The 18,751-nt window shown below is 41.5% G+C and overlaps 1 protein-coding gene across 5 annotated transcripts in view; it reads left to right on the top strand.

Annotated features, from left to right (window-relative positions):
* The window catches only part of SPATA18 (spermatogenesis associated 18), a 218,097-nt gene that overhangs the window by 96,020 nt on the left and 103,326 nt on the right, over positions 1–18,751 (top strand). For 4 of the 5 annotated variants that reach the window (XM_033945672.1, XM_033945636.1, XM_033945646.1 and 1 more), the window contains one exon: positions 1,456–1,524. The exons of the other annotated variant lie outside the window; for it this stretch is intronic. In XM_033945672.1, the coding sequence (XP_033801563.1) occupies positions 1,456–1,524 (69 nt within the window). The remainder of the gene's footprint in view (positions 1–1,455; positions 1,525–18,751) is intronic. 5 annotated transcript variants of the gene reach the window in all.

Genomic DNA, 18,751 nt, shown 5'->3' with positions numbered 1-18,751 from the left:
TGGATGATCAAAATGCCTGATTGTCCAAGTACCCATAACCAAAGCTGGTTTTTAGACGTATCTAAAACCAACTTAGGCCTTTCCCCTGCCTCTAAACGCACAGAGAGAAAAGAGGTGTGTTTAGAGGAGGGGAATGGCGGGCAGTGGGCGGGAGGTGGGCCGACCTACACCTAGGCATACAACAAGTATAACCAATACAGTTTAGTCGGCACTTAGACCTTTTTCACTTAGACAAAATAAAACCAAGTCTAAGTGCCGAAAAACGGGCCGCTGAGCTGATAGCTGTTGGCGCCATCAGTTCAGCGGCCCGGCAACCTAACCATCGCGGCAGGAGAGATGCCTCATCTCCCCTACCACGATGCTATCACTCTTCTACCTGAACTGCCGCCTAAAAGCCCTTCTGTTGGATGTTTGTGGCTTAGGCGTTTGTTTGTTTCATTATGGCTGAAAAGCGTAGACGTGCTATGGGGGTACTTTTAGACGTAGTGGAGATTGGGCATTTAGGCAGAGGAAGGCCATAATCAAAACATGGACGTTTGTTTTGGTTATGGACACTTTCCTTGCTTCTGGGTTGAACGTTTAGGGACTTAGGCCAAAAGGGGACTTAGACGCTTTTTTTGATTTTGCCCCTCCACGTGTATAACTGTAATAGTCACACACATACTTGCTATTATTATTAACTTAAACACACAATTGGCAGCTTACTTCAGGTGACCTAATGCTTAGGTAATTCATTATCAATTAAAGGGTGACCTAATTTTGAGGTATACATACCAACCAAGATCTCTCTCTCACTCTCTCTCACACACACACTCTCTCTCTCTCTCTCTCTCTCTCTCTCTCTCACTCTTCTCTTTCTCTCTCTCTCTCTCACTCTTCTCTCTCTCTCTCTCACTCTCTCTCGCTCTCACACTCTCTCTCATACACACACTGTCTCTCTCTCACTCACTCTCACTCTCACTCACTCACTCTCTCACTTTCACTCAATCACTCTCTCTCACTCAATCACTCTCTCTCACTCTCACTTATTCACTCTCACTCACTCAATCAATCTCTCACTCATTCACTCTCTCTCACTCACTCTCTCACTCTCACTCATTCACTCTCTATCTCACTCACTCACTCTCTCTCACCCTCTCTCTCTCTCTCACCCTATCTCTCTCACTCTCTCTCACTCTCACTCTCTCACAATACAAAAAATTAAAATTTCATTCATCCTCGTTAACAATACATTTAGGAAAACCTATCAATTCCTGATCTCTTGAATACAAGCTTTCTAGAACTGGTGCATCTTTAGTTAATTACAACCTGGGCCTTCTCTACCAATCAGTAAAAGGTGAGTGGAAAGTTCACAGTAAGAAGATTAATGTTACAGTCGTACCCCTGCCTTGCCTTCTGAAAATTCTCCTCCTTAGTATAGATTCAGTTATTGACTTTTTTTATGACATACTGTAGAAATCCGTGGTGTGAGAACATGCTGAAGAAAGTTGAGCAAAATGAGGAGGGAGAGGACACTTTTATCAGGTAAAATGTTAGGAATAATTACAAATAAATACGCACAAACCTGGTACAAGGGATCACATTTATTAGATTAACAATACACTTGTGACAAGTTTTCAGAAGTTATAGTCCCTTCATCAGATCAATGTAGAATGATCTAAGGCTATTGCTTCACAAATACATAAGTAAACTCCCATAGGTTGGATTCCACAGATGTGGGGTTTTTTTTTCTCCAAATCAATTAATATGGCAAACACATTACTGTATTCAGGAAACTAATTGCTGGAAATAGTTTGGGCAGAAATATGAAACACTACAATTGAGAAAGGCATAAAAGTTAAGGATTGGAAGATACTTTAAGCACGCATAGTCTGTTATTTAGTTGGTGTTTCAAAACAGATACATAAAGTATCACCTCTTTATGTTTCTGTTTTGTGTATACCATTAAGCTCATATTAGATGCAATGTACATTCTTATGTACGATGCTACTGTTCAACTCATGGGATTTGGCAAATGCATATTTCAGTAGTATTTACACCAGACCAGTCCAGGATATTGTGGGTGGAGGCAAATAAGATATGATGTGATACGGTACTTATAGTCCACCAACTCCCAATATTAGGTTCAAAGCGGATTACAAATCCAAGTAAGAAGGAAAAAAATAAAATATTATTTTAAAGATTGTAGATTACAACAAATTACAAAAATGATTTCTTAAATAAATAGGTCTTCAAACTTGGAGAAATATGTAGGCATTGTCCTAAGTTTAATTATAATGCAATATGTCTAGTGGTCATGAAAGTTAGGGTTTTGTATCTGAACTAGCAAGTTGCTTGCAGAAAACTGTCAATCAAGTTTTCCAACTCCACCTCCTTCTAAGGGAGCTGCTCCTGCTGCCTCAGTTTGTTTTCTGCAAGCAAGTTGCTCAGAAGTGTTTTTGATGTGCTCTGTGGTTTTATTGTTTTTGGATATTTGCTCAGTGTTCTTTGAAGGCTCAGTGCCTGGAGGTTCCCATTTGAGTCCTCGGCCTATGAGAAGATGCAGACTCACAAGGTGGAAGTCTGCTGCTAGCAGGATCAGCCACTCGGGGACACTAACTAGTCAGCCTACTAGAATATTTTAGCGCTCAGGGGCCATCCCCTGCATTGCTGCTGGCATCCTTTATTTAGTCAGGAGCTTGAGTGCAGGCTGTGCATGCTCCTTCCTGGCTTGGCCAGGACTAACAGTGGGCTGGCTGCGAGGACCTCCCCTCTTTTGCGGCGTGGCTTTCTGGAGGTTGAGGTTCAATCCAATCTGGGTCCGACTGGCAGTCAGAAGACTACATCTCTTTGAAATAGAGAAATTTCCACATTTAGGCCTAGATTCAGTAAATGACACCAAATTTGGGTGCCAAAAAAATGCACACTGAGCTTTGTTCAATAAACAGCATTCCAAGTTGGGTGCTGTTTATAGAATAGCATGTAATGTCGGGATCCATGCCCAAATCTATTAAACCCTAGTGTAAATCCTCACATGTAAATTAGGCACAGATACCCTGAATTCTATAATGCTGTACAATCTTACTGAATGCTCTTACCCACCCATGCCCTTTCATACCACACCCCCTTTTCAGTTATGTGCTAAAAGATTTGCATGTACATCTTTATAGAATGGTGTATAGCAAGATGCATGTGCAAATCCAAATTGTTGCCAATTAACACCAATAATTATTTACACTAATTGGCTTATTATTCAAATAAATTGTGCATGCAAATTGGGTGCCATTTATAGAGTCTAGGGATTAGTTACTAAGGGCCTGATTCTATATAGTCTGCCTAAAAAATTCAGCACTCACCAGAATTTCCACATGCAACTTTGAGTGCCATTTATAGAGTCTAGGGATTAGTTACTAAGGGCCTGATTCTATATAGTCTGCCTAAAAAATTCAGCACTCACTAGTATGGTACTAAGTGCAATTCTATAAAAGGCGCACTGCATAGAATCATGCTTAGTGCTGCCCAAGTGGGCTTAGGTGTCGCTAGGCGTCTTAACTTTAGGTGTACCCAATTTATGTCAGAGTTTTCTTTGCCTAAATAAGAACATAAGAATAGCCTTACTGGGTCCATCAAACCCAGTAGCCCATCCTCACGGTGGCCAATCCAGGTCACCAGTACTTGGTAAAATCCCAAAGAGTAGCAACATTCCATGCCTAAGGCGCCTAACTTGAAAACATGCCCACAATCCACCTCTAACCACACCTACTTATAGGTAGGCGCTTTGGATTTGGCGCCTACTTTTTATAGAATCATGTTTTTCAAGTCAGGTGTCTACATTTCAATTAGGTCCAATTAAAGCCAATTAGCGCCGATTAAGCCTATTAACAAGTTAGGCACCTACATCACTTTATGCGGATTGTATAGAATTTGCCAGTAAATGTCTAAAAGCTTTCAGTCTTTGTCCTGCCAAAGGGACTCCATCAAGAGATGTATTAGAGGTCCTCCTATAGCTTTTCTTGTGCAAGAATATTTTAAACTTGATCTCAGTGAAATGGAAACTGCCTGGTGCAGGTCTCAAAGTTGGGAGAACAATGTTTCATCTCTATCCTTCCTTCAGAAAAAGAGAAATTTCAGCTTTCTAAAATTGATGGTGTGGTTACAGCTGTCACTAAGAAGACCAATATTTCTGTTGATGGTGTGAAGGGTACACAGTTGGTAAAAGATAAGGTAAAAAAAAAAAAAAAAAAGCCCAACAAGTTCAGGGGTTGTTCACAAGGATTTCTTCATCTTTGCCAAACTTCTGCTAAGCAAGTTGCTTAGAATTCTGTCAGACAGTACCACTGCAATAGCATGTCAACAAACAGAGAGGCACTATGGTCTATAAGTTAGCTCAGGAGCGCTCCCGAGAGAGGTGGTGGAGAGTAAAACTGTGACTGAGTTCAAAGAAGCGTGGGATGAACACAGAAGATTTAGAATCAGAAAATAATATTAAATATTGAACTAGGCCAGTACTGGGCAGACTTGCACGGTCTGTGTCTGTGTATGGCCGTTTGGTGGAGGATGGGCTGGGGAGGGCTTCAATGGCTGGGAGGGTGTAGATGGGCTGGAATAAGTCTTAACAGAGATTTCGGCAGTTGGAACCCAAGCACAGTACAGGGTAAAGCTTTAGATTCTTGCCCAGAAATAGCTAAGAAGAAAAATTTTAAAAAAAATTTATATTGAATCAGGTTGGGCAGACTGGATGGACCATTCGGGTCTTTATCTGCCATCATCTACTATGTTACTATGTTTCTTTTACTCCGGGTAGAAAAGAATCTAGCTAATTTCTCAGGACTCAGAATCTGCAAGCAGACTTTCTCTGCAGACACTGCTTAAACCCAGCAGAGTGGGAACTATCCTGGGAAGCATCTCAAAACCTAGTAAGCTGTTGGGGGAATCCAATTCTAGAGCTTATAGCAGTGGTCTCCAATCTCTTTCATATAAAGGGCCACAGTGTGAATACGAGAAAACTCTGAGGGCCATCATAAGATTTTACACATACTAATTTTGTAAACGTCTATGTCCTGTTTGTTCAGACTGGGTATTAAACAAAAATTAATCCTAATATTGATTCTACAGCACTTCAGGGATATAGTTTAGACACTCACTGTATTTTGGATTGTCAAGAATAGTAAATTTCATGAGACACTTGAGTAACACACTTAAGAGATTGCAGTTACTATATCAAGTGATTATTAAACATGAAGTACTTGTTCTACTGCGCAAATAGGATATATTTAAGCTTGCTTAAACTGTGACTTGTCAACTATAGCAAATATCATAAATGACATACCCGAGTCTGTATATTGTTTACCAGCATAGCAAATTGTGGTTCATAATTTGTCTTGCACATTTGTAATAGACTTAAGAGGCTGTTTGTAGTTAGTCTTTTCCTTAGTTTTGACTTTAAAATGTTCATAGTTGGAAAAAGTCTGTTCATGCAGATAAGTGAAGCCAAAAAAAATGAAGAAACTTTTCCTGCACATACATCTAAATATGAATCTTAGTACTGGAATTTCCTACAGCTATATGTACTTATGCATATATGGCGCAAGCATAATAGATCCTACGCCTGCCCTACGGTGACCTCCATACATGCCCGGCCTACAGCAATCCTTTTTTGTAAGACATTTCTTGTTCTATCTGAATGGGCAAGATTGAAATTAACACATTTATTTACAGGATTTAAAGAGCATTTCAGCTGATTCTTGGCTGCAATGGAGGACTTCAGGGGCTGCATATAGGCCATGCATTGGAGACTGCTGGCTTATGACAACAAGAAAGAATGCCAGCTTTTCCAGATTTTTCAGCTGCAGAAGAGAATTCAGCACAGAAACCCTAGGTGCTCTGCTGCAACCATGGTTTCAGGAGAGCCTTCTGTATGTTTTAACTCCATGTCCAATGATAGGTAGAATTTTTTGAAGTATTGCATTTCATCCAGGCAGGATAATATGATAGCTCCAAATTGGCCCAGTAGACTATGGTATGTAGATCTTGTCCGTCTTTAAAAAGATTGACCCATTCTTCCTCGCCAACAAAAGGGTCTGCTGCATCAAGGTCCACTCTACTTTATGCTAGGAAGAGGTCTATTTTAGCAGCCTGTGAGAGTCTGAGGAATATTTGTTTGTTGGTATTTTGAAAGATCCATTTCCCATTTTTGCTCTTCAAATTCAACATATTAGTCTTTTTGCAGGATGGTCTTTAAATAAATCTGGTCTTTGGGTCATTGAAAGTTCAAGTGGAGTCTTATACTTGTTTCAGAGGTTGTTTAGAAAATTCTTCTATAATAATAATAACTTTATTTTTATATATCGTAATACCACAAATAGTTCAGAGTGGTTTACAGAGGAAGAGACTGTATACAGTCAGCAATAATACAAAAAACTTTTGAAATTACATTAGCATGTTAAGATTAATCGAGTTTATCTGGGAGAGTTTTAATGTTCCATCAAGATGTGGTGCAATTCCTTTGTAAGATTATTCTAGATTAGAATTAGAATTTTGCACTTCTCTCTCTTTAATATTTTCTAGCTAGAAAATGATGGCAGATAAAGAGCGCATATGACCCATCCAGTCTGCCCATCCATATCATCTGCTATCTCTTCTCCCTCCTAAGAGATTCCACATGCTTGTCCAATGCTTTCTTGAATTTAAATAGAATTGTCAACTTCATTAGCCAGGAGGATTTCAGAACTTTAGACCTTTATTTGTAGGAAACTATATCTATCCATACAGTTCTTAATTTTTTTCCAAAAGTAGTGTCTGGTTCATTTTTAAATTAGGATGTTAATCTTCCTTCATTTGGCAGAGAGGATTATGGCTCTGAATTCTTCTCTCTCTTGCGTTTGTTACATATCAAAAGAGTGCTGAAGAGATATTTGGAAGGTACTAATGAATTTCATAGAACTGATAAATTTCATAGACCTGCTTAGGCCAAATAAGGTAAAGCAGCTCAGTGGTTGAAAGAGATGATTTCTTTTGCTTATCCTTTATCAGAGAAACAGCCTTCTGATTACTTGCAATATAAATCTATCAAGGCAATGGCTTTCACCTTTGGATATTTGAAAGGCTGCCAATTGGCCCTTTCTTCATACCTTTTTAAAACATTACTGTTTAGATGTTTTGGCTAGGGAGGAAATATCTTTTGGTGCTTTGGTTATCAGAGCAGGGGCATTTGCTTCCCTCCCGTCTTGAAGTTGTCTTTGTTAGATCCCACAATTTCCTAACCTGGTCTGTTGCTGATGCTAAGGAAGGAGAAATTAGATCATACCTGCTAATTTTCTTTCTTTTAGTCACACCAGACTAGTTCAGCTAATGCCTGTAAATTTGCATACCTAATTGCTTATTTTCTCTGAGGACAAGTAGGTATAATATTCTCACATGTGGGTGATGTCATCCTCAGAATCCAGTCAAAAAGTGTACTGTAACTTTACTGTAAATCTTTTTAGGACCGTCTGTACCACATGCATGCTGGTGCCTTCCCACCTAATATTGGCTCATGGGACCTGCAGTTCTTAGTTTTCTGAAGAGCTGAGAAACTGTGTTCTCAGAGTTCTCCTAACTGTGTCAAACAATTGCCCTTTGGGTGCTTCCCCTTTGTTTTTTTCCTTCAGTTTTCTCATCATTTCTTATGGAGAGAGTGATTGTGAGTTTGAGTCTCACTGCAGCTCCTTGTGACTCTGGGCAAGTCATTTAACACTTCAATGCCCCAGGTACAAAATAAGTATCTGTCTAAAATATGTAAACTGCTTTGATTGTAACAACACAGAAAAAGTGGTATATCAAGTCCTATCCCCTTTTCAGGTTTTCAGTTCAGTCAAGTTTTCCCCAATTTTTTTTACTTTTTCTTTTCTGGGTCTTCAAGCCACCCCAAAACCTTTTTCCATTCCAAGAGTACCAAGTCTTTTTCAGGTTGAGTTTTACTCGAGCTCTCATGACCATTGAGCCCTTTGACTTTGCGTTGGTGGTTTTTCCCTCGATGTCCAGGGTGCACACAATGTAATAGGACCATTTCAGGCACTGATCCGCACAACTGGTGTGTGCAGTATCTTGATACTGACCATTGAGACATATGTTAGGGAGAAGAGAAGATAATTATAATGGATGGTGGGGAAGGGCAGACTGGATGGGCCATTAAGCCTTTATCTGCTGTTATGTTTCTACATTTCTATGCACCCTCTGCTCTCATATATAGAAAAGGTCGCCTAACTTCAGTTTGAGAAGCTCTTTGGTACAACTTCAGGGACAATGAGCATGGCTGAAAAGTCTGACCCCAATGCCCAACCTTGATCTACTCCTGAATCGACACCTGCACCGATTGCATCATTGTGCTCATTGTCACAGCTACCGACATTGGGAGAGCCTCGTAAGAGAACTAAGAAGCACAAACGTGCCTCAGACAGGACTCAAAGACCTTGATTTTCTATTGCATTACAAACCATTGAATTTTACTGCTTTGTCACCATATCACTTATCCATATCTCTCTATCTCTTACCCACCCAGCCCTCTTTGTCTTTCACCTTGCCCACTTCTCCCTCTTTCTGTGAGACTATCAATTGGAATACTTTTATGTTGCTCTTATATACTGTATACTGGCATTTGTCAACATTTGCTTATTACTGATCTGAGGAATAAGGGTTACCTTCAAAAGCTAATCAAACAATGCACTACATTAGTCCAATAAAAAAGGTATCACCTTTTTTTCCTTTTGTTTTGTTTTATTTCTGTGTTATCTTAAAAAGTAGGCTAACATGGCCACCACACCATTTCACCAATCATGAAGAGCCTTTACTATACCAAGCCTCCTGCCATTGCCTGGGACCTCAGTGTCATTCTCTCCACACTGATGAAGTGTCCTCTCTAGACTTCTTCCCTCAAATATCTGACTTGGAAAGTGGTCTTCCTCATAGCATTGACTTCTGCATGCTGGGTAAGCAAACTTCAGGCACTTTTATCGGATCCACCCTGTACAAGATTCTTTCATGACAAGGTTGTTCTTCAAACACATCCAAAGTTTCTTCAAAGGTCATCTCCGAATTTCATCTCAACCAGTCCATAGTTCTACTTGCCTTCTTCCCAAGACCACATTCTCAACCTGATGAAGCAGCTCTTCACACCTTAGCCTATAAATATGCACTTTGATTATTATTTAGATTGAACTAAGCCTCATAGAACTACCACTCAACTCTTTGTGACATTCGACCCTAACAGACTTGGTGATCCTGTCTCCAAGAGAACCCATCTCCACTTGGTTAGCAGACTGTATCTCCTTTGCATATGCCCAGGCTGAACTGACGCTAAAGGGCTGTGTCACTGCTCATAAGGTCCAAGCTATGGTAACTTCAGTAGCCCATTTATGCTTTACTCCTAATCTAAAACAGTCATTTGTCCTTAATCTGTACCTTCACTTCACACTACTGTTTGGAGGTTTATTGAAGCTGGGATAGTCTGGGCAAGCAGCTCTGCAAAATGTATTCGCTTTCTAAACGCTAACTTTCCCTCTAGCCCTTTGGGTTTTACTAGTCTCATGTTTGTTAATTATAACCCTCTTCCTAGAGGCATGATCCTTGGCAGCTTGCGAGTCCCACATGTGAGAATATTATACCTGCTTGTCCTCAGAGAAAGCAAAGTTACTCACCTGTAGCAGGTGTTCTCGGAGGACAGCAGGTATATATTCTCATAACGTGCCCACCTCCCCTAGTTGGCTTCTTAGCTTTCTTCATAAACTGCAGGTCCCGCGAGCCAACGGGTAGAAAGGCACCAGGATGTGTACAGTGTGGGCAGTCCTAAAATATTTAAAGTGACCATACACTTTTTCACTGTCCATACCGTTTTCTATGGATGATGTCGCCCACATGTGAGAATATATGCCTACTGTCCTCGGAACATCTGCTAAAGGTGAGTAACTCTGCTTTTCTACAATCCTTTATTCTTCAGTTTCTGGGCTCTTGCTCATTAAGTGTTTCATTAACTGTTTTTTTCCAGCAAAAAAAGGAATTTTTTAAACTGTTTTTACAGTTGGTCATGTTTCTACTGCTTTGATTTTAAATACTGAATTGTTTAGACTGCTTAGGTTCCTAATAAGGCACAGCACAGTTTTATAGTCTCTATCTCCACCTGCTGGTCAATGGACAGATAACCCACAAGTTCTTGGACTGGTCTGGTGCAACTAAAGGAGAGAAAATTAGCAGGTAAGGCCTAATTTCTCCTTTCTGAGGAATCTATGGTTAAAATAATTTTTGATGGGAATATTTATGTTCTTTAAGGAGGTCAATAAAACACAATAAAAAACAGAATAATAAATAAAAGACCACCCAATCAAATGTAATCTAATAAAAAAGGGATAGTCAAAGAGTGATAACTTCAATATCTACAGCATTCACTCATACAAAAAAATGTATGGAGGACATCATAAATAATATAGCTTTATTGTACAGGTCAAGACACCTCATATAGCACATTATTCCAGGTCAGGACCACCAATTGTTATTTCAATAGTATATACCTCCATTATATTAAATAAAGTGTCCATATACCACTTTCGTGATTAACTGAATTTAGAAAATTCTTCCAATATCAGAGAGCTACATTATCTACTTTAAAAGTCCAATGCTACATCAAACAAACACACGCAACACCCTCAAAAAAAGAATAGATGTAAGATGGCATTTTGGCTGCAACAATGTGCCTGCTTCCAAAAATGTACTGTCACTTTAAAATTTCAAGATCATCCCATACCACATGGTTGCTGGTGCCTTCCTACCTGTGGGAACATCAGTATTTAGTTTTCCGTGGAGCTGAGAAGCTGTGATTTAGATTCTCTCTTACATCAAACTTTTTCTATTTTTTGTGCCTTTCCATCATTTTTTTCTTTTCATTTTAATCATAACTTATAGTTTTATTTTTATTTCTCTGCCATTCGGTTGAAAATCTTTCACTTTTCACCAGGTTTGCATTTCGGGCCTTTGGGCTCTAGTCAGCCAGTTTTCAGGACAGGAGCTTCAACTTTTTATGGGCATTCCATCTACTCAACCTTTCCAGCCATAGAACTCTTTCACTTCATATCGGCGGTTTTTCCATTGATGTCCAAGGCTCTTAATGGTGTCGAGTGGTGCACTTGACGCCAAAAGACCAGGTATAGACCCACATAATTGGTGAGTTCAGTGCCTAGGTTCTGACCATTGAGACATTTCATGCATGCTCTACTCTTGTATGCAGAAGAGGTCGCTTAAAGCCAGGAAGTTGCAATTTGAGAAACTTTTCAATACAAATTTGTGAACATTAAGCATGGCTGGAGACGCTGACGTACAGCCATGTGCTACTCCAGCACTGACTGCATCGACCATCCATTCCACTTCTACATTGTCAGTGCATCCATCATTGGAGGAGCTTTGTAAAAAATCTAAGAAGCATAAACTTATCTCCTACTCGAAGCATTCATCAGCATTGTCTCTGGCGTTATCTCCATCGATATATTCTAAATATTGATGCACCAATGCCAGATCGCCATTGTTACAGCTGGTGTCTCTTCTGAGGCTTGCCTCAACATTGAGGTCCCTGACGCCTCAACACCCAACACAGCCACGCCTAATGTACCCTTGCCAATATCAGTACCAGCACCATCTCTTTAAGAACAGCTTCAAGTGCTTTTGCAGAAAGAACTAGCTGGGATGCTACAGTTGTACACTGTGCAACCAACTGCAGGGGTTCCCAACCCCCGGTCTGCGGCCCACTAGCAGGCTGTGGTCATCTGACAGCTGGGCCGCGAGAGATCCCTTTGTGCAACATCTTTCCATCCTTCCTTCCAATTCCGCACGGCAGAACCTCATCAGTGATGCAGTGGCAGAGGGAAGGCCCTAGCAGGGAAGGCAGTAGTAAAGCAGCCTGCTCAGTGTTGCCGCTGCTGCTGTTTCGAACGGAGGCATGTTGGCCTCGCGGTGGGAGGGTTAGCGGGGTTCTGTGTGGGATAGGATGGGAGTGAGAGATGGAAAGATGCTGTGCAGGGGGATGGGTTGGTGGGGTCATTGGGGTTCTGAGGCATATGAGGGATGGGAGGGAGAGATGGAAAGATGCGCAGGGGGATGGGTTGGCTGGATCATCAGGGTTCTGCAAGCTCAGGGCTCCCACTGATTTAGCATTATGGTAAGTTATATAATTTCTATTATGATATTATAACTTAATAATAATAGAAATGTAATGTATATTGTGTATAAAACTGCCCTACAAACCTGCCCTGAATCTTCCTTCCCCCCCCCCCCTCTTAATGGTCCATGGAAAAATTTGCTTCTATAAAAATGGTCCTTGGTGTCAAAAAGGTTGGGGACCACTGGCCTACTCATTGACATGCCCACTCTCAGCCCAGTCTGAGTACCGCCCACGCAGTTTATTGAGACATCATTCTCAGACTCCATGGTTTTGAGCTTTTAAATCAAACAACAAAAAGAGGCACTGGAGATGTCTAATCCAACTTGTGGTCACCATGTCTTTTATTAATGGTTTGTACCAAAAAACAAAGATAAATTCCCTAAAATTGCTGAAACAAATAAAGTCCCGACTTGGATCCAAGATTTTAAAATTAAGCACATATAGGTCTCATGCATCCTCTTCCAGAGAGCACAGCATACCAACTCAGTGTTCAACATCTCACTCTTGACTCTTTCCATGATGTTCTCATTAAAGCTCTTCTCAACATTCACCTTGAAGCTCACCTCAACAATTTATATCTGCAAGGGCTGATTTTGAGAAGTATGACTCAGACTTGTCACCAAGTTATTCCAATGACTATCCAGATATCTCTGCAGATTAATTTTATGGAATTCCTTCTGATCCATCTCCTCCACCTCCTCATCGAAAGTCACTTCCTGAAAGTCTATCTTTTATAAACTTTATAAGACATATGGGAGAAGTACTTCCTATCAAAATGGAGTCTGAGGCAGAGCCTTGACTAGAACTCATGGAAGCTCTAAACTACAAGAAGTGATCTAAAGACTGCATAAAAGTTCCATTACAAAATCTTATGAAGGATGCCTTATTTAAAACCTGAAAATCTCCACTCTCTATCCTAGTGGCTCCACACTAACTGGACACTCTTGTCCAGGTTTTGATAGACCACAATTACAACACCAATCTAAGATGTTACAGAGAGATTACTGAGATTCATCAAACCTGATGACTATTATCCGATACGGCACAAATTATACTGCCAGGTACCCTGAGAACATATCAAAAGTGACTTTGTGGCTCTTGGAGAGAAGGTAAAGCAGTCAGGTGGTATTCTTGTCCATCCTCCCTGTTGAGGGTAAGGGCCAGGTCAGAGAAACATGCATCCTGGAGATAAATGCATGGCTATGTGGATGGTGTTGTTGAGAGCACTTTGGCTTCCTGGAACATGGGATGATTTTCCAAGGGCTGCTGAGCAAGGATGGTATACATCTATCAAAGAAGGGAAGAAGTGTCTTCGGTGGCAGGCTGGCTAAATCTACAGAAGAGAGCTTTAAACTAGGGAAGGATGATCAAAGCAACCAGGTGAGTATAAGTCCTCAGGTAAGTAGATTACTGAATACCTCCACATGGATGGGAAAAGGGGATAATGTCTGGAAAGCAGTATATATTAATGCTTGAAGTATGGAAAACAAAATTTTGGATCTAGAAGCAGTGATGGAAGAAGATGAGTTGGATATAGTGACGATCACAGAGACATGGTTCACAGAGACCCATGACTGGGATGCAGTTATACTGGGCTATAATCTGTTCAGGAAAGACAAGGATGGGGAGCATTATCTATAATAATAAAACGCTAAGCGCGCATGCACACTCTTAACACCGTGTTGCCTGATCTGTAGTTCCGTGGCCGGCAGAGTGCACATGCGTGCTTACCACGCATCTCTCTGTCTCGCAGCGGGCTTGCTGGCTCCAGCCAGACAAAGTTCATTTTTTTGTTCAAAGCCCCCGCTATGGCTCCTCTATCGAACCTCACCAGAGTCGGAGAAGACTTCCGACTCTGGCGGGGATCGAGAGAGGAGACGCAGCGTCGACTTTGAACTAAAAAATTAACTTTGTCTGGCCGGAGCCGGCAAGCCCGCTGCGAGACAGAGAGATGCATTGCCAAAATTCAGTCGTAGGAGTCAAGCTTACGTCTGACCGGCTCCCTTACTGCCCCCCCTCTTCCCTTTCCGCAGTCCTGACTACAAACCTGCCGATTCCAGCAGCGTGTGCACCACTCTACACACGCTGCTTCGGGGCCTTCTACTGCCCTGATTTGCTCTGTCGCGTCTCTGATGATGTCATCAGGGACGTGCCAGAGTAAATTAGGGCAGTAGAAGGCCCTGAAGCAGCGTATGTACAGTGCTGCACATGCTGCTGGAATTGGCAGGTTTGTCAGGATCGCGGGAAGGGAAGAGGGGGCAGTAAGGGAGCCGGCCAGACCGTGGGAAGAGAAAGGGGAGGTAGGGGAAATGCTGCTGATGCACAGGGAAGTGGTGTGGGGGGAGGGAAATGGAGGGGGAGGGAATACTGCTGTGGCTGCTGCACAAGGAAGTGGGGGGAGAGAAATGCTGCTGCATAGGAGGCAGGGAGAGAGACAGCTAGAAAGAAAGAAAGACAGCGGGAGGAAGGGAGACAGAAAGAAAATAAGAAAGACACAGGGGCAGGGAGAGACACAGAAAGACAGATAGACAAAGGGGGCCAGGGAAAGAGAAAGACAGCGGGAGGGAAAGAGAGAGACAGAAATAAAGACAGACAGACATATATTCTAGTACCCGTTAATGTAATGGGCTAAAATACTAGTATATTAAATATTCTATTAAAGCCACACAATTGCAGGATCTCCAGGGCAAGGAAGAGGCACTGTGAATCAATTTAGAAAGAGGGAATGGTAAATATATTTACATTGGTGTGATATGCAGACCTCCTTCACAGATGAAAGAAGTGATCAGAAATTTAATAGTAGACATTCAGAATATATCTAAAAAAGGGGAAGTTTTACTAATAAGTGATTTTAACATGCTGGATGTTGATTAGGGTATCCCTATTGCAGGGTCTTCTAGAAGTAGGGAGTAGTTGGTAATGGAACCCACGCGGAAGGGGGTCATACTGGACTTAGTGCTTACAAATGGGAAAAGTGTTTCTGATGTTACAGTGGGTGATAATCTGTCATCCAATGATCACTGCATGGTAAGGTTTAATATTAAGATGGGTATAATAATAATAATAATAACAACAGTTAGAGAGGGCTTATTCAAAAGCAGTGGCATACCAAGAGGGGGGGCTGAGGGGGGGGGAGTGGTCCGCCCTGGATGCACGCTCCAAGGGGGTACACAGCCGGCCGGGTCCGGAACCTCCGCGTTGCTCTAAACAGCACCTCAGCGCGGCTACCGTACTTATTCCAGAGCAGAGTCAGCAACTGCGCTGAAGTGCAGGAAGGTCCCGCAATGACTGTGTCTACTGCCTCTGCTCCAGAAGAGGTAAGTGTTGGAGGGGGGTGGACCGGTAGCCGCAGTCATTGTGGGACCTTGCTGCAACTCCCTGTGTCTGCCGGCCCACTCCCCTCTGACATCACTTACCTCTTCTGGAGCAGAGGCAGCAGAAGTAGTCATTGCGGGACCTTGCTGATTTGGATGGAGAGAGAAAGGAGCATAGCAGGGTGTTGGAAGGAGAAAAAGGGGGTTGAGGTGGTATGGATGGGTGGTGAAGGGAAAGGGGGTCAGGGTAGTATTGGAAGGGTGTGGAGGGTGAGAAAGGGGGTCAGGGTGGTATGGAAGCATGGTGGAGAGAAAGGGGGCAGATGCTGATGGAAGTGGGGGGGGGGGGGGGAAGGGAGAGGAAAGAGTGAAATGCCAGACCATGGAGGTGTGGGAGAGGGAAGGAGAGGAGAGAGATACCAGACCATTGGAGGAGAGAAGGGAAGAAGATGGATGCCAGACCAATGGGGGTGAATGGAGAGATGAAAGGGGGCGGCATAAAGTTTCTGGAAGGGGAATAGAGGGAGTAAAGATGCCATATAGAAGGGACAGAGAGAGGATAGACAGTGGATGAAAGGAAGAGAGTGACAAAAAGATAGGAAAGTAGAAATCAGAGAAGACAAGGTAGAAAAAAAAATCTGTTTTTTTTGTTTTTTTTTTGCATTAGGGGAGATGCATCACTGTTTCTGTGGTGTTGCATTGTATGCAGAGTCCAGCTTCTTGGTACTTCAGTTTAATCTTTGTCTACGTATTTTTATTCTATCTCCTCATTTACAAAACTGTAGAGCGTTTTTTAGTGTTGGCCGTGGTGGTAACAGCTCTGATGCTCAGAATTCTATGAGCATCTGAGCTGTTACCACCGTGGCTAAAAACCACACTACAGTTTTGTAAAAGGGGGAGGGTTAGTTTGTGATTACATATTCCATACTAGGCGAAGGTGTTTTCTGTGTTCTGTGTGTTTGAAAGACATAGTTTTCTGTTAGGATTGACTGTATAGAATTGATCTGTACTAGTCTGACTTGTTTAGTTTTACAATGGGTGCATTGATGTACTGCTCACTGCAGTACGTAAGATGCTGCCTTTTCCTAACACTCTTGTGTGACGTATGAATTGTTACTAAGAATCATGTTTTTCATACAGATGGGGAGGTGTCAAAAAATGATGGGCTCCGGGTGTCACATATGCTAGGTACTTACTAGCTACAAAAACTCAGATATATTGAAAACCAATGTATATATAACCAACACTTTCAATTGGAGACAATTGTGGTCATAAGATGTTATAGTGAGAATATATTTTGCAGAAGCACTGTGAAGTGAGTAACAGCTCTAAATCCGCTCTAAAAAGAAGGAAAAAGCCTCAGAAAAGGCCCTCCCACCGCCACAAAGGTGGAATAAAGGTGGTTAAGCGGTAACCTCACAGGCAAAACCTTCGTTTCAACTTGAGCATTTCGAGCAAATAACTATTACTTCACATATGCAAAAATTCTTGATAGAGGATAAAACCACTTATCTTAAGCTGATCGGCACACCGACGGAGGCCAGCGTTTCACGACAGGCTACATCAGGGTGTGACCCGACCGATCAGTCTACAAAACAAACAAGAAAACAAAAGGAACTATAGCAGTTTCACATAAAGTTTAAACTTCTTGCTATAACAATACTAAAACGTACCTTATAAAGAGCGAAAACAAACGCTTCCAAAAAATCCAAGAAATGGCTTCCATGGGGTAGCTCCGGGATTCTGGGTTTAAATCCTCCCGGTGTCTAAGAAAGACACAGAAAACTTTAGAATCGATTAAGAGCATAAGAAAGAAATAGAAAAGAAAATACAAAAATTTCAAAAGAAAGAAAAATCCTTAAAAATTTCAAAAACACTAAAAATGAACAAACATCCTTAAAGGTTTTGTTTAAATAAAAACGTTTGCACATATATTTTTCTTTTCCTTTTTCAAGTTTTGTTGTTCTTTCATTAACAAGAAATTTCTTTTACCATTTTTCACTACACACACGGTTTTTGCCGGCTGACTCTGTCAGATTCTCAATCTCAGCTCTCACGTCATCATTTTTTGACTCACTTCCGGTTGTGACGTTGTCCACCGGGAGGATTTAAACCCAGAATCCCGGAGCTACCCCATGGAAGCCATTTCTTGGACTTTTTTGAAGCGTTTGTTTTCGCTCTTTATAAGGTACATTTTAGTATTGTTATAGCAAGAAGTTTAAACTTTATGTGAAACTGCTATAGTTCCTTTTGTTTTCTTGTTTGTTTTGTAGACTGATCGGTCGGGTCACACCCTGATGTAGCCTGTCGGTGAAACGCTGGCCTCCGTCGGTGTGCCGATCAGCTTAAGATAAGTGGTTTTATCCTCTATCAAGAATTTTTGCATATGTGAAGTAATAGTTATTTGCTCGAAATGCTCAAGTTGAAACGAAGGTTTTGCCTGTGAGGTTACCGCTTAACCACCTTTATTCCACCTTTGTGGCGGTGGGAGGGCCTTTTCTGAGGCTTTTTCCTTCTTTTTAGAGCGGATTTAGAGCTGTTACTCACTTCACAGTGCTTCTGCAAAATATATTCTCACTATAACATCTTATGACCACAATTGTCTCCAATTGAAAGTGTTGGTTATACATATGCTAGGTACGCCACTGTTCAAAAGTAAAGGTTCTAGAAATGCAGTGGGCAAAACTAAAAGCAGTTATTGTAAGGGTGACATCTTTTTGTGAGGCAAGTAAGTAAAAGTAAGAGGAAAAGAAGGTTGCTTTGGTTCTCAAAAGTAGTAGCTGAGAAGGTAAGGAATAAGAGGCTAGCTTTCATAAACTACAAAAAGTTGGAAGATGGGCAAAAATATCTGGAAAAGTTAAGAGAGGCTGGTCAAGAAGCCAGGGAAGCAAAGATACAATGGAAGAAAAATCGCTGACATGGTAAAATGGAGAGACAGGACATTTTTTAGATATACCAGTGATAGAAAGAAGTGCAAAAATGGCATTGTGAGACTCGAAGGTGAAGGGGAGGAATGTAGAAGCTGATAAAGAAAAAGCTCAATTGCTTAACAAATTTTTCTGTTCTGTGTTCATGGCTGAAAATCCAGGATCGGGACCACAGAAGACAAATACGAATAGAGATGGTGGAGTGGTAGACCTCGATCAATTTTCAGAGGACTGTATTCATGAGGAACTAGCTAAATTAAACTTAGACAAAGCTATGGGACCAGATCATGAACATCTGAGGATGTTGAAGGAACTTAAGGAAGTTCTGGTTGCTCTGCTGACTGATCTTT

Source organism: Geotrypetes seraphini, chromosome 1 (genome assembly GCF_902459505.1).
Source record: "Geotrypetes seraphini chromosome 1, aGeoSer1.1, whole genome shotgun sequence".
In the NCBI taxonomy this organism is placed as follows: domain Eukaryota; kingdom Metazoa; phylum Chordata; class Amphibia; order Gymnophiona; family Dermophiidae; genus Geotrypetes; species Geotrypetes seraphini.
The sequence above is the reverse complement of the archived record's forward strand: the minus strand, read 5'-3'. Positions and strand labels throughout refer to the sequence as shown.